At 37.1% G+C, this 14,505-nt stretch overlaps 1 protein-coding gene across 1 annotated transcript in view; it reads right to left on the bottom strand.

The window, feature by feature from the left end:
• LOC136810512 (uncharacterized) overlaps nt 1-11,792 on the bottom strand; it is a 34,257-nt gene extending 22,465 nt beyond the window's left edge. The window contains exons 1-7 of the mRNA XM_067067089.1: nt 11,653-11,792; nt 9,079-11,306; nt 8,618-8,848; nt 7,276-7,587; nt 3,619-5,460; nt 2,454-2,573; nt 1,928-2,020 (exon numbers count right to left, since the gene is read on the bottom strand). Of these exons, the coding sequence (XP_066923190.1) occupies nt 1,928-2,020; nt 2,454-2,573; nt 3,619-5,460; nt 7,276-7,587; nt 8,618-8,848; nt 9,079-11,293 (4,813 nt within the window). The 5' untranslated portion in view covers nt 11,294-11,306; nt 11,653-11,792. The remainder of the gene's footprint in view (nt 1-1,927; nt 2,021-2,453; nt 2,574-3,618; nt 5,461-7,275; nt 7,588-8,617; nt 8,849-9,078; nt 11,307-11,652) is intronic.
• Nucleotides 11,793-14,505: the final 2,713 nt, after the last annotated feature.

The raw sequence follows: 14,505 nt of genomic DNA, 5'->3' as shown, positions 1-14,505 counted from the left end.
TCTTCTAATTGTCGTCACCCTTCTTTAGAGATGGGAGTGATAGGAAGGTCGGAATCGCTGATTGAAACTAATTTTCTTTGCTTAGCAATCACTTGAGGAGTCCATCAGTGATTCCGACTTTCCGATTATTCCTATCTCTAAAGGAGGATGTCGAAATTAGAAAAGGGATGTCGACATTAGATCAACTTACGGTGTTAATCTGTGGCTCGACATAATATAATTTTAGGGAGAAGCTATGAATTTTAGGAAATATCTTACTTTTATAGTTCTGAATATAATATTTTCAGATCCCTGGATATATTAGCAAGGTGAGATAAGATGGGATGTGTCCTGATGTTCTTTGAATAAAGAAGTCCTACGTAAAAGGATTAAAAAGGGAAGGAAAATAGAAATTGGTGAAAATATTTGAAAAAGAATGAGGTGAAAATTAATGAAGAATGAAGAAGAAAACTATAATTAAATAATCAAAAAAACTAAAAAGAGAAACGGACCCCTAAGATGTTTATTTTACAACTTGTGGAATCATTATGAAAGTAATTGTGAGATTATTATAAAACGGGGAGCTTTCATTCAGTTTCGGTGTAGATTACATTTGAGCATGTTATCATTGATTTCCAAGCATACTTTAATGGGATAGGAATTTTGGGATGGGAATCTTCGCGGGTATGAAACTTCGCGGTCGGGCTCATCCGCGAAATTTTACGATGTTTGACTATATTTCGCGGATAAGGCCTTTCCAAATTTCCATTGGGACTTAATTATGCAGATGACACCAAAATTTGAAATTTTATCCCATTAAAGTAGAAAGTTAGAATCGAAAAATGCATTTTGTATAGTTTGTGATTTTTTTGTGATTTGTTTGAGTAAATTATGGAATTTTCGAAGAATTAGCAGTTAGCTTTTAACCTCTCTGGTCGAAAGCCTTGGACAAGGTATGTCATTTTATTTCATTTATTCACAATACTTTGCTGGTGTCTACCTTATAAGGGAGTGGTCAGAAAGTATCTACTAGGGTGGGGTAGAGGATTTCGGGGGGGTTCGAAAATGTGGGAGGAAGGGTGCGAAATATTTTTAACCCATTTGAGGAGGGGGTTCGAACAAATTTTCAATGTTAGGGATATGGGTGCAAAATCTTTTTTTTTTTTGAAATATCCCCCACTCCCCCTAGTAGATACTTTCTGACAACTCCCTAAACCGTGGTCTGTCAAATAATTTTATTCTTGTCCGCAAGATTCTTCTCAAAAGAGAAATTTGTGAAACTTAAATGTTACGAAACAACGAAATTTCGCGAAGCTTTTTGTCCTTAAACATCATATGCTAATATTTCAAATGGTAAGATTTTAAAAATTATTCCACCTCCAACCGCCGACATTAACCGGAAGTTATCTTCCTTGAAAAATCGTTGTTGCCCCGTTGCATTGATCTCTAACTACTTGACTGGATTTGGCTTCCCATATAAAGGTATAAAAAGAACCGTGTCCAAATTTAGAGCTCTGTGACTTGCCTGCCATCTTATTTTCAATTCTGCTCCTTAACTACTCGATTCAAATGTTTCGAAATTCGAGCGTTCGAAAATCTAAGTTAATTTTAAAAACAACATTGCGGACAAGTCGACTTCAAAACTAGACAATCTTTCACGGAAAACCAACGAGTAGTAGCCTAGACTATGTTTTAGTCTAAGACGAATCACTATCTAAGAAAAAGGCCCAAAGCCGAAGAGAATTCGTAAACGGGTTTTTTTTTGGCGAAAAGAGTTTACAGTCGGTAGAGTTGTCAGTCTTCGAAACTCTCCCGCCGATTTTTTCCCGTATACCGCCATAACGCCATACCGCCATATTTTCCCGCCTTTACTATCATTGTAACGGGCGATAACATCGTCTAGTAGTAGCCTATCTAGTGTGTATAAGAATATGTGATAACAACTCACCACTGAAGCATTCTCCGCGATAATCACCAGCATCTAAGAATCCACTTTCACCATCCAAAATGGCGTGTCCGTTACGAAACGTCACCCCGTCACCTGGAAGAAAAACACTATAAAAATACACCAGGTCTAGAGCTAGCGAATCTACGTATGGGAGGATACCGAAGGCGACGGTAAGCGAAGTCGATGCAAAACAAAGTTGATAGTTGATGTATGGCTTTATATCGCCTTTGCTCATCTAAACTGACGACGGTATTTTGGTGTTTTTACCGTCGTCGGGCAAAGTGGACGGCGATTTTGGTGACATGTCAACATTGCGGGAATTTTATACACGATGAGCATCCCCTTAATCGAAACATATCAGAGGGGATGCATGCAGCCTAGACGGTATTCCGCGTTTTGACGCAAAACAAAGTGAAACTCAACGCCTGATATTGAAAAACATACAGCTCGAAAAAGCAAGCCATAATCTATTGCCAAACTTTTGCACTCCGGACTTAAACATCAATATAAACAAACCAAATCAAACCTGATAGATGAAGCTTTGGTAGTTTTCCATTATCAGCTGCAATAACACCTCTATTAGCTTCGGTTAATGCCCAGTGTATAGGATGGCCTTTGAATGGTGAAACTGTCGTTCCTGTTCCTCCTATGATTTACCAAAAGAAAACATATTCAATAGGCTTATAACTGTATCAAGTTGGGGAAAGGGGATACTAAAGAGAACTAATCTTAGCGGGAACTAATTTTCAAGGTCGAAAAAAAAATTCGAAAAACTAGCATATTGAGGGAATTAATTTTCGCAGTTTTGGCCTATTCTAGCCAAATTTCTTTCATTTATCTGGAATTTTTCAATTTTCTTGATGAAAAATGGCCAAATTTGTAAGTTTCGCGGGTTCTAATTTTCACGGTTTCGCCCAAATGAAAATAATCAAATTATATTCATTGTCTAATTATTTTTACTATTTGAAAAGACCTCCAGTAAAGGCAGTGGTAGGTAGTGGTAGGTTAGGACGATTACTTAAATACCAAAGTATAGGTTTATTAAACTTAGTAAAGTAAAGTATCGCTGTCCAATTCAAAATGCTAGTTCTCTAATTCGAACTTTCTTTATTGGAATTTTTCTGAAATTCGAACCAAAACATTGGTCTCCTTAACAGGGAAGTGCTGTAAATTACTCTTAAGGGAAGAAATTTTCGCGGAATTTAATTTCGCGAATTTGGGCGTAATTCGCGAAATTAAATTCCGCGAAACAAACCAAAATTGTTAAATCGCGAAATTAAATTCCACCAAATTCGATTTTTTTTCTTCTTCTTTTATTTTGTTGTTTTTGACCAGGTATTACCAAAAAAGATGGACACAATTGATGTTTAAGCATTATAACGTGTATTTTTTATCAAATATAAACGAATATAAACTCCGTGTTGCTTAAAAGTTAATCTAAGTTGATAAATTCTTCTCAATCGCGAAATTAAATTCCGTGAAACTTTTAAAATCGGCTCATTCGCGAAATAAATTCCGCGAAATTTGCCATTTTGAAACTCTGATTCGCGAAATTCAATTCCGCGGAAATTTCTTCTCGCGAAAATTTCTGCCCTTAAGGTAATTCAAATCTTTCTCTATTTCGAAGAAAATTTTTGGTCCCTTGAAGATCGAATTAGAGAGAGTCAATTATAAAAACAAAATTATCATACCGTACTCCTCATTCGGCTGTGCATACTGTTGTACCATTTGCTGTTGCGGAGCCACAGGATTCCCTGCGAACTGTTGAGACTGAACTTGTGGAGCCACACGGTTCCCTGTGAATTGAGGATGAGGTTGGTTTCCTGGTAACTGCCTTCGAACACCGACCAAGTGTTTTGGCGGCATTTTGTGAATACTTTTGATTCCAGCCATGATGTGTTCTGGGAAATGTCTTGGAAGGGGAATTAGACCTATATGGAATCTTTGTGTCAATTGATTCTTATGGAGTTGAATATTATGTCTATCTATTGGTAAGTGTTGCTTGATTCTTAACTGTTGAGGCTTTGTTCGTGCAAGTAGTTGCTTTTGAACAGTATTCCTGGATATTGGAGGATATTGTATAATGGGTTTTGCATGGATTTTCGATGCTCGTTCTTTTGGAAGATTATGTCTGACTGGTGCTTGTAAAGGCTGCTTCTGAATAGGAATGTTGTGCTTCGCCAGAGCTGCTGAAGGCGATTTTGTTGGATGAAAATATTGGACTTTGTCTGTCTTGGATAATGCAGTAATGACTGGTTTCTCTTGGTGAATTTTCTCAACTGGCTTTATGGTGACGTCTTTTTTGTCAGCTTTGACTACCGTTGCCGGATCGTCAGAATCATCTAATTCGATCTGGTAGATAGTGGACCGATTCAAGATTGGTGTGTGGTTATTCAGGGTAGGTGTCTGGGTACGCTTCCCTTCTTTATGGTCATTATCAGCTGATGCATCCGTACGGGAAACAGTTATCCTCCCTCCTTTTACTATACCCTCATGTATCTCTACACCTGGCCCAATCTCCGCATTATCTTGGACCACTACCCCTTCATCTATGATCCCACCTTTAATGATACCAGACTTGACTACACCACCACGTAACAGACCAGACAACATGGTACCGCCCTCCAACCGCCCACTCTCAATAACACCACCTTTTAAAGTACCTCCCGCAATGACACCTCCTTTCAAGACTCCACCATCAATTTCACCTGCTTCCAGCTTCCCTCCAAGCATCTCTCCACCTTTGAAGTCACCTCCTTCTATAGTTCCATTAACCAGATGCCCTCCCTCCACGATGCCTCCACGGACCACACCACCGTCTACCAAGCCAGACTTGAGCAATCCACCTTCTATATGACCTCCTCTAATCTTCCCACCTTCAATGATACCATTCCGTATATCTCCGCCCACCAACTGGCCACCTTTGAAGGTACCACCGTAAATCTTCCCTCCTTTGACTTCACCACCTGAAACATCGCCTCCGGATATCTCACCACCAAGAATATTTCCACCACGAACACTACCGCCCAAAACCTTCCCGCCATTAATCCGTAGCTTATTATTCTTTCCATTAGTAAAGCTCTCTAAAGTTCCTTCAGCACCCTGGAATTTCTCACCATTCAAAGCTTGCTCATGTACTGTTTTCACGAAGGCTTTGTACGTCCCTTCCTGTTCATGAGGTTTCTTATCTTCAACATTTGGTTTGATATCAGGAGTTAGAAAAGAGGATCCTACCTCCATCCATGATCTAGTTGTTCCTGTCTGAGATTCAGTTGGTTTAGCAAAATATTTTTGGAACGCTTTAGATTTCAAAATATCTTCAATCATGTTATCATTCAACGGGTGTTTGACTTCATTATCGCTGTTTTCCTTTGGTTTAGCAAAGAATCTTTCTTCCTGGTGACTTTCTGAAGATGAGACATCAGAGGTTCTTGAAGGACTGACATCGTTGACAAGGACATCGTCATGTTTGATTAGACTTTGAATAATAGAAGCTGCTCGCATAACTTCATCTTCTGATTTCAAACCAAAATCTATAAAAAGAAAATGAGACCATCAGTGTTAAAATAAATCTTCTTCATTAGGAGATCTTCACATGAGGCAGTGAAATAAAGCTGTTCCATTGGTCCGTTTTGTAGCTTGCCTAGCAAGCCAAACGCGGTGACTCAATCTGTTTGTCCTTAGAACACCGCCTCATTTCTAACCAATTGAATAGCGCTTAACAATACCATTTTTTGTCTATTTTCCTAAGAAATCGGGTGTTTTAGAGTATATAAAGCTTTAAAATATTCTTAACTTGTTCTTAACATTTCGGCCATTGAAGCATTATGTTTTTTAATAGTTTGTTCTTATAACAAGTGATATTTTTATGGACCTACCTGGTTATGCATTTAACACATATATAATTGATATCTATGCGAGCATGACCGTTAAACAATCATTCAGAACACAAATACTGACGATCTATTAAAATTAGTCGTTTGTTTTTTATATAAAAAACGTTTAGAAACCAAAATTTCATGCTCTTGAAATATTATTTTATATTCAAGACTTCGTGAGCAAAAAAAAACATCTATCTCATCAAAAAAGTGAGTAATTTGGCTAAGAACATTGATGTTTGCTTATTAACAGTGATTCTTATAGATAAAGAGCGTTTTTTGAGCTGAAATATTATTTTTTTACAAAAATCTGCTTGAGCCATCTTTACCTACTTCCATGCAAAAAATCAGAAAAAAACAATGATCCAATATTTCACAAAGTCCAAAAAACCCATTTTTTAGCCGTTTTTTTTGGGCAAAAACATTTTTTTTCGATAATCGGGCTCCGTCACATTCGAGGGTTTATAGTTATGCATCTTTGTGCAAAAAATCATAAAGAATGAAAGAGCCAATATCGAGAAAAGCTAATACCTAAGTAATTGATAATGTGCTTATAAAAAAATATCAAATTTGGCCAGTTTTTCTACGAAAACACGCCAAGCAACCAAAATTTCATGTCTAAATACGCATATTCTTCAAAAGTAAGCCCTCATGAGCAAAAAAAAAACATCTATCTCATTAAAAGATTGAGTAATTTGACTAAGAACATTGATGTATGCTAATTAATAGTGATTCTTATAGATAAACATGCGTTTTTTGCAAAAATCTGCTTGAGCCATCTTTTACCTATGATGGTACCCTACTTTCATGCAAAAAATCAGAAAAAATTAATGGTCCAATTTTTCACAAAGTCCAAAAAACTCGTTTTTTAGCCGTTTTTGGCCCAAATTTGCCCCCCAATTTTTTTTTTCAAAAATCGGGCTCCGTCACATTTTGGCCACCACCATTTTACACCTTTGTATCAAAAATCAAAAGATTCCTATGATTCAATCTCGAGAAAAGTTGGTAACGAACGGACGGGCAGACGGACGAACGGACAGAGGTTAATTTATAGGACCTCCACCCCACCGGGGTAGGTCCAAAAACGTGTATTTCCTCTTTTACAACAACTGATCTAAGGAAGGTAAAGAGTGGAAGAAAACATAATTTCATAAAGTGCCTCACTGCATACAACTCGGAGCTAAAACGGATACTTCAAATGGCGATATTTCAGCCTTTTATCACTATCTGAAGAGTTGTTAAATCATATACAATCAACTCACTCTAATTCGAACCTCTATTACTCGAATCTTTCTGTAATACGAACTAAAATATTGGTATCCTCAGCTAAGAAAATGGTTTTTAAATTACTCTCTATAATCCGAAATTATCTCTAATTCGACAAATTTTTTCCTATGAAGATCGAATAAGTGAGAGTCAATTGTATGTGTTAACAAGTAGCCCAAAGAAGAACTATAGAACATGTTTTACCGTTTGGAGGGGAGGCCTCAGTTTTATTTTTCTTCGCTGCTTCTTCCATTTTCTTCTCTTTAACTATTTCTTTGGTTGATGAAGAACCACCAAATAACTGATCGGCATGGTCAGTGATTTGTTTAATTGTCTCCATCGTTGTCTCAGCATCTTTTAACTTGCTTGAATCGTCCGATAAATGGAGCACAATTTTCAATTTTTCGGACGCTGACGGTGATTTTGAGCGGACGTCGGCACTTTCGGTTTTGCGTTTAGAGATGAGGTCTTCGTCATATCCTTTCTCAGCTTCTTTGAATTCTTCAGAGAGTTCACCTTGATAGAAAAGATGAACATCATACGGTTCACAAAAATGCTTAGTCAGCAAAACGTTATTATTCATCAAAGATTAAACAGCGGGTGTCAATGAAGTATGAGCCCGAAGGGCTAGAGTCGAATCTCCTTTGAAGCCAACAAATCCTACCAAAGTTGCGCGACCTAGCGCGACCCGCCTGATCTTTACATAAATGACAGATTGAAACTAAAACTTACCGCTGAATTTCGAAAAAAATATCACTCGAAAACAAAGGAATTGCTAGATTCGATCCGTCGTCAAAAATACTTTAAGGCTTCACTTTTTCTTGCCCGAGAGAAACTAGAGATTCGATTCTAGCCCTTCGGGCTTATACTTCATTGGCTGGTGTAGCCCGGGGCCACTTATAGCTTTTTGATAGACTAGATGGCGCTGATCAGCGTCATCAAAGTCATCAGAAAGCATAGTTCAGTTAGAAATAGACTCTGGTCTGGTGTACATTAAGGTTATTGTAGTGATCTAACTAATAATAGACTAGAAACAGTGTGAATTCAATAAATCTGCATCAAAAAAGCCTTTTCAAACTGAAAAACATCGAGAAACTTGTATGTGAAAAAAGTTTGCAAAGTTGTCTCTGAGCTGCTATCTTCCATTAAAAAAAAGAGATTTTCCAAGGCCTGTTCATAATACCAGAAATCTAGCCAATCATGGCCCAACAGCTGATGAACAGATAATTTATTATGACTTATAGTTCATACTTTGTGACCGGACTGCTCAGTAGGTAGAGCATTCTTCTTAAAATCCAAGGGACGTGGCTTTGATCCCCTGACATATCTAACTCAGTGAATGAGTTGCTTAGATTGGGTAATCTGATCTAGGTGGTAAGTTACTGGGAGTTGAGAGTAGGTGTGGCGCTCCACTTCAGTATTCGACCTCCCAGGTCTAGCATAAATAGAAAAGGGGATACACTCCCTCAATCTCGGCTCCACCGACAGCCACCAGACCACTTACTGATTATTTTACATTTGCGGTCCACAAAAAAACCTTTCTTACCTAGAGAAATTTCGGAGACATTGTTACCAACAAACTTATGAACGAAATTGTTGGTCTTTGGTTGATGAAAGAATTCAACTGCATTTTTCGTATTCTGGTTATCAAGGGCGTTCTTTATTTGACCAAGTCCTTTCAAATCTGAATCAGCCATTGCTGTTTTAATTTCTGCACTATTGAAATCTGAAATAGCATCCTCAAGATCTGCCTCCTTCAATTTATCATTATTTGACCCTAAAAATAGATAAATATTTGACATTGTATTGTGGAAATTCCCTTAAAAATAAACTCTTAAAGAAACACGCCCTTCTCAAAGACCCGGTAGGATTTTTTTAGTCAGTGGGGGTAAAAATAACGGGCTAAAACTCGATGGGGATATATTTTTTATGGCTGGGGATTTAAATTCTTTTGTTTTCAACTTCAGTGGGAAACGGAAAAATATCAAATAATATCTTTAGCTTTACCCTCTTTCTGGTTTTTCGAGGATGATAAGAATGAGGATTGAACAAATTCAGAAGTCTGTTGAGGTGGCACTTCCGGTGGCGTTGCTTGAAGGAATTCCGGTTGGTCTGAACGCCCACCTTCCAATGATGATTTCTCTTGAGCTTGATTCGAGCCCTCCTCTTGTGGCTGTTGAGCAAAATAAGATCTTTGTTGACCATTCTCAACGGTGATTGGGTCAACTTCTTCAGTGGGCGTTTGCATTGTATTGATGTATTCCTCACTACTATCTGCTGGCAATGCTGGAGAAGCTATATACTGACTTTCCCCAACAATTTGCTCAACTTCAGATTTGGTTTTTCGTTTTTCAAGCATTTCATGATGATTTTTTAAATTTGCTTGTAGTTTTGCACTGTTTTTATCCATGTATGCGTCGATTTGTGTCGAGCTACTACCTTCGCCGTGCGTTTGCATAAATTTCTTCTTTTTCGAATCACTGATTTTCAAACTATGTTGTTTTGCTTTCAAACGTAATTTAGGATTTGACCCTTCTGTTTTATTCAAAACTTTGATCAACCCAGCTAATTCTTTTGCTTCATTCTTAAATTTCGGTTTCGATTTATTGGTCTTTTTAGGATTTTTCTTTTTCTCCTTAGGATGAGTTGCTTTTGAAGGCTGATTTTGCTCTTCGTCGCTGCCAGCTTTGGTCACTTTGGTTGGATTTGACTGCTCATCGTCCTCTTTGGTAGCTTCACCAGGCTGGTTCTGATTTTCATCATGATCTTCCTTCTCGTGCGTCACTCTAGAAGGGTTTTTCTTATTTTTCTTTCTGTCTTTTCTCGGTTTTTTCTTATGCGATTCCTTAATATCTCGTCGGTAACCAACTTCTGAATCATCAAATATTCCAGATTCAACTGATTCCAATTCGTTAGCAATTCGATTTCGATCAGCCATAGTTTCCTTGATATGTCTTCTGGATCCAGTCTCACCCTTAGCAACAGCAGGGTCGTTTCCCTTGGCAACGAATTCAGTTTCGTCCTCATTCCCCTCACCATCAATAAAATCAACATCTTCATAACGTAAATTCTCATCACCAGTTTCATTCCTCAATGAATCAACCAATCGGTGCCTATGTATTCGTGACCTCTTCTCCTCAGATATCACATCTGTCAAAATCTCATTATTTGCAGATTCAACATCACCCCTTTTCGTCGAATATAAAACACTTTTCTCAGAGTTTACAGTATCTCCACCAGTATTACGTTTAGCCAAGGGGCTAACAGTAGATCGTCTGTCAATGTCTACATCGCCATTTTTCAAATGTTGCTCTACAACGTCCGAAATGTTTTTCCATGCATGATTCAAAGTATTATTGACTAATTGTCCACCAATCAAATCTTTCTTATACATCTCTTTACCGTTCGGGTCTGAAGACGCTAAGTCAAGTTCTTGTCGTCCTTCAGCCATCACTTTTTGAAATTCACTCAATACTTTTGTATTTTTCCTCGCCTCTTCTATTTTATGGTCCATCTCTGCTTCATGAGCCATGTTAAGCCCAGTTAGTCTATCATCAAGGCCCAAATTTTTCTCAATTTTCTTTAACATTGATTCTTCATTATTGGACATTCCCTCTAGATTATCATTCCCAACAAATCCAACTGCGTTATCCTGAATACTCTCATGAGCTGATGTATCTCGAATCTTTGAATATTCATCCTCATTTGGATACTGTTCCAACTTTGAGCTAAATCCAACTGCATCTAATCCAATGTTACGGTCATCAAGGTCTATACTATGTATCTTGGATGTTAAATCCTCTTGTTTTAAATCTCGGTGATTGCTGGTGGTTGTACTTGAAAGAGCTGAAAACACTTTATTATTTTTTCCAGTGACACCATTTTTACCAAGCTCTGATTTTTGTTTTGCTTTCTGGTTATCATTCACAAAATACACTCCATCCCCGATATCTTGAAATGACCCTTTTGTTGGCACCGGACGGCCGATATGTTGCCGATGTCGGCGTATTTGGTCCCTACGTTTCAAAACATCTACATCAATATCCTTGTTATCTAAGATCTCTGGCAATTTCTCTAAAGGTGAAGTGTCTTTTTTGCCATCATTCTGAGCAACAAAGTATTTGAAGGTCTCTGATTTCTGTTGATGGGCTAGCGTTGTCGTGACGTGTAAACAGAGTGTTAGTATGGGTAGAAGATAAGGGTATGTCTTCATGATGAACATTTTTGCATCGTGCCTGACAAAAGAGAAGGAAAAATAAAATCACAACTTCAAAAGAAATTCAGCGATAATTTTCGGATAATCAGTACATTCCCTTTTAGCCAACTTAATTTAGATTAACAAAGTAATCCAGGTCAGGGCTTTTCAGTGTTTTCATGAAGAATAAATGTAAAATTTCAAAGATTGTGAGATTTCTCGGTTTAAAATTTGCGAAATTTGCTCTCCTCAAAATACGGTAAACAGATGGTTGCGGAATTATAGATCATAGCATTATACCGTTTTGTTTTTCGATTGCTATGAATTTTGTTCGGATAACTATTTTGTGATAGCGAGGTCACAATAAAAGAATAATTAAAATTTACCTTTTGGCTATCTCCGAATGATGACGTCAGCAAAGTAATTCCAATCAAGCATTATAATATGAAGTAAAAAATTCAAATTAAATATAAAATTACATTAATAACATTTTGCAGCAAGAAACCGCCAGGTCTCTATTTTTGCAAAAAGTCATTAATTTTGTGCAATGAAGCGTAAAGGTTGTATTGAAATGCTCAAGATGCGTCTTAATTTTTTATTTTTTGAAAGTCGCTTTTTCTTGAATGTCGGATTCTTCTTGAAAATGTACAAACTAGTGAAAATTATAAACGATCCACAATTCCGTGCATAATATAATGAGAATTTTCTTTCTATGAAACATTTTTTAGTTTTTTGAGTTAGCACGTAACTACCGTAAATCTTCTTCAAGACTCTCCATATTCCTACTCTGTTAGCACCTTGTGACTGTGACAGCATTATCCTATATAGGCAGTGAAAGCAGAAAGATTCGAATTACAGAGAGTATTCCATACAATTTTTCAGCTAAGGGGACCAATGGTTTAGATCGAATAACAGAAAGATTCGAATTACTGAAGTTCGAATTAGAGAGAGTTAACTGTATATTCGTATATATAAACGAAATACAATTTCAGGGCGGAATGAAATACAATTTCAGGGTGGAATGAAATACAATTTCAGGGCGGAATGAAGTGATTGGCTGTGGTTCAACTCTCACATCCTCAATTTAAGAGTAATGGGAAGTAGTTGCAATGAATACCACCCCCACACACCAATTACTAATCATAAAACAATATCTTAAAGTTAAAATCAACTGAGTTTCCTGAATGAATCAATCAAGAAGAACTGAATATTGAGTTTATTTGGAAGTATTAGAAGGGAGTAATTAGCTCTTTTGGAAGGGAAGTTTGTGGCTTTGATCTCAGGAACCGTTATGGTGAATTAAATGAGGGGTGGTTTGTGAATTCGAAAATGGAAACGCAAATGTAAGAGGAAATGCAAATTTGGAAGTGTTTCCGGGTAAATGCTTTATTTATCATCATACCCCTGCACCAAAACAGAGGAAAATTGAAGTAAAGGTTTCTAATTCTGTCAATTCTTTTAGTAACAGGCTTACAGATTCACCCAGCTATGTAGAGCTTTAAAGGCAGAGATACCCCTATTTCGACTTTGTGTCAACAAAATCGTGTCCTAAAAAAATTTCATTAGACGTTTTTTCTTTATAAGAACATCCAACATTTTTGAAGCCTTCGGATGTTCCTAACTTTTTGGATTTGAAGCCTAAAAATGTTCTTAGCATGTTCTTATTTTCACCATTTTGTGAGTATTTTTGCCTATTTTCATAAGAAATCGGGTGTTTAAGAGTCCGCAAAGCCTTAAAATGTTCTTAACTTGATTTTTTCCATCGAAACCTTATGTTCTTATATAGTTTGTTCTTATAAAAAACATGTATGGAAGAAAGCATCTCGGTCAAAAATCAAAACTAGTGATTGTCAATTTTCGACCAATTAAGAGAATCAGAGAAAAATCTGTAGCCAGTGACAAGGGGTACGCCTACTTTATGATTTGCAACCTATTAAAGACCTCAAAAGGTCGGATGTAGATTTTTGATTTCCACAGATTTTTCTTTAGAGGTCTACTTAAGGGACATGATATCCGTTTCCGCCATTTTGATTACGTAATAAAACGTTTGCAGTTGTTTAGGTGGGCAGAAAATAGCGATGGGTTTTTAATAGAGCGCCCCAGGTTACACAGGAAAGATTATTTTGAAATAATTTGACATTTGAATGAGTATAATTATATAAAGCTCTTGTATTATTACCTAATTATTTGAAACGAAAATGATTACCCTGGAATAAAAACGACCGTATGTGCGGCACAAAATCAGACCTGACAGTGCAAAGAAAATTTAGTCAACCCTTTATAGGTGCATTATTTTTGAAAATATTTATCCACTTTAAAGCAAAAAATGGTCAGATTTTCTAAGATTCGCCCAAAAAACTTTTTTCTCACTTTTTAGAATGCATTTTCTCTCATTACGACCTACTTTAGGAAGCTTAAAAACGCACCTGTGAGGGCTGCATCAACGGTAGGTCGCTTACCCTGAGTGCCCTCTCCCGGGGAATAATTGCTCTAGGTACTGAACAAACAGGTGGATTCGTAAGGGAAAACCTACAAAATAGGACCGTTACCTTTTTCTATAAAAGACTTTCAGCAGGAAGCTCGCAGTGAAACCAGGAATGCTGTCCATGGTCTGGATTAAAAAGTGAAAATTAATGATAATGAACATACCTTGTCACTTAGCTTTGATTAGGACGCGGAGGTGGTAGTCATATAGAAATGAATAGCAATGAAATATGGAATTTCTCCTTGGAATCATGCTAAATTTGGATCAGCAAACAAATTCTGACGTCAATAAAGGAATGTTTCTTTGTTTGGTTCGATGCATCATCTAATTTTAAAGAGAAAAGAAAGTTCGGAATTTTGATTAACGTCTGGTTTTTAATATCAACTTCTTGTGTTAGTCATCTTTCTCCGGTTCTGTAGGCTGTTTCTCCGGATAATTAGTGAGTTCATGTGTGACGACTACGGTAAGTGAAGTCGATAGTTGATGTATACATCTATATCTATGCAGTAGTGTGGTGGGTCGACTAAAATTCACGCAAACTGGGGGGCCAAATTGAGGAGGCAATTTTGGTTTTTGACACCCCCTATAAAAAGTAATTTATATCTTTTTAAAAATTACGCGAGCGAAACGAGCACGAAATTTTGGGTTTTTGTCTCTCTTTTTGGCCGAAAACTGCCAAATCTAAGGTGTAAAAAAGCAAAGGGGCGCTAGAATTAGTAAACAGAGGCGTCTTTTTGCGCCCTTTTTATTTCGG

Source organism: Clytia hemisphaerica, unplaced genomic scaffold (assembly GCF_902728285.1).
Source record: "Clytia hemisphaerica strain Z4C2 unplaced genomic scaffold, Clytia hemisphaerica genome assembly, whole genome shotgun sequence".
NCBI lineage: Eukaryota > Metazoa > Cnidaria > Hydrozoa > Leptothecata > Clytiidae > Clytia > Clytia hemisphaerica.
The sequence above is the reverse complement of the archived record's forward strand: the minus strand, read 5'-3'. Positions and strand labels throughout refer to the sequence as shown.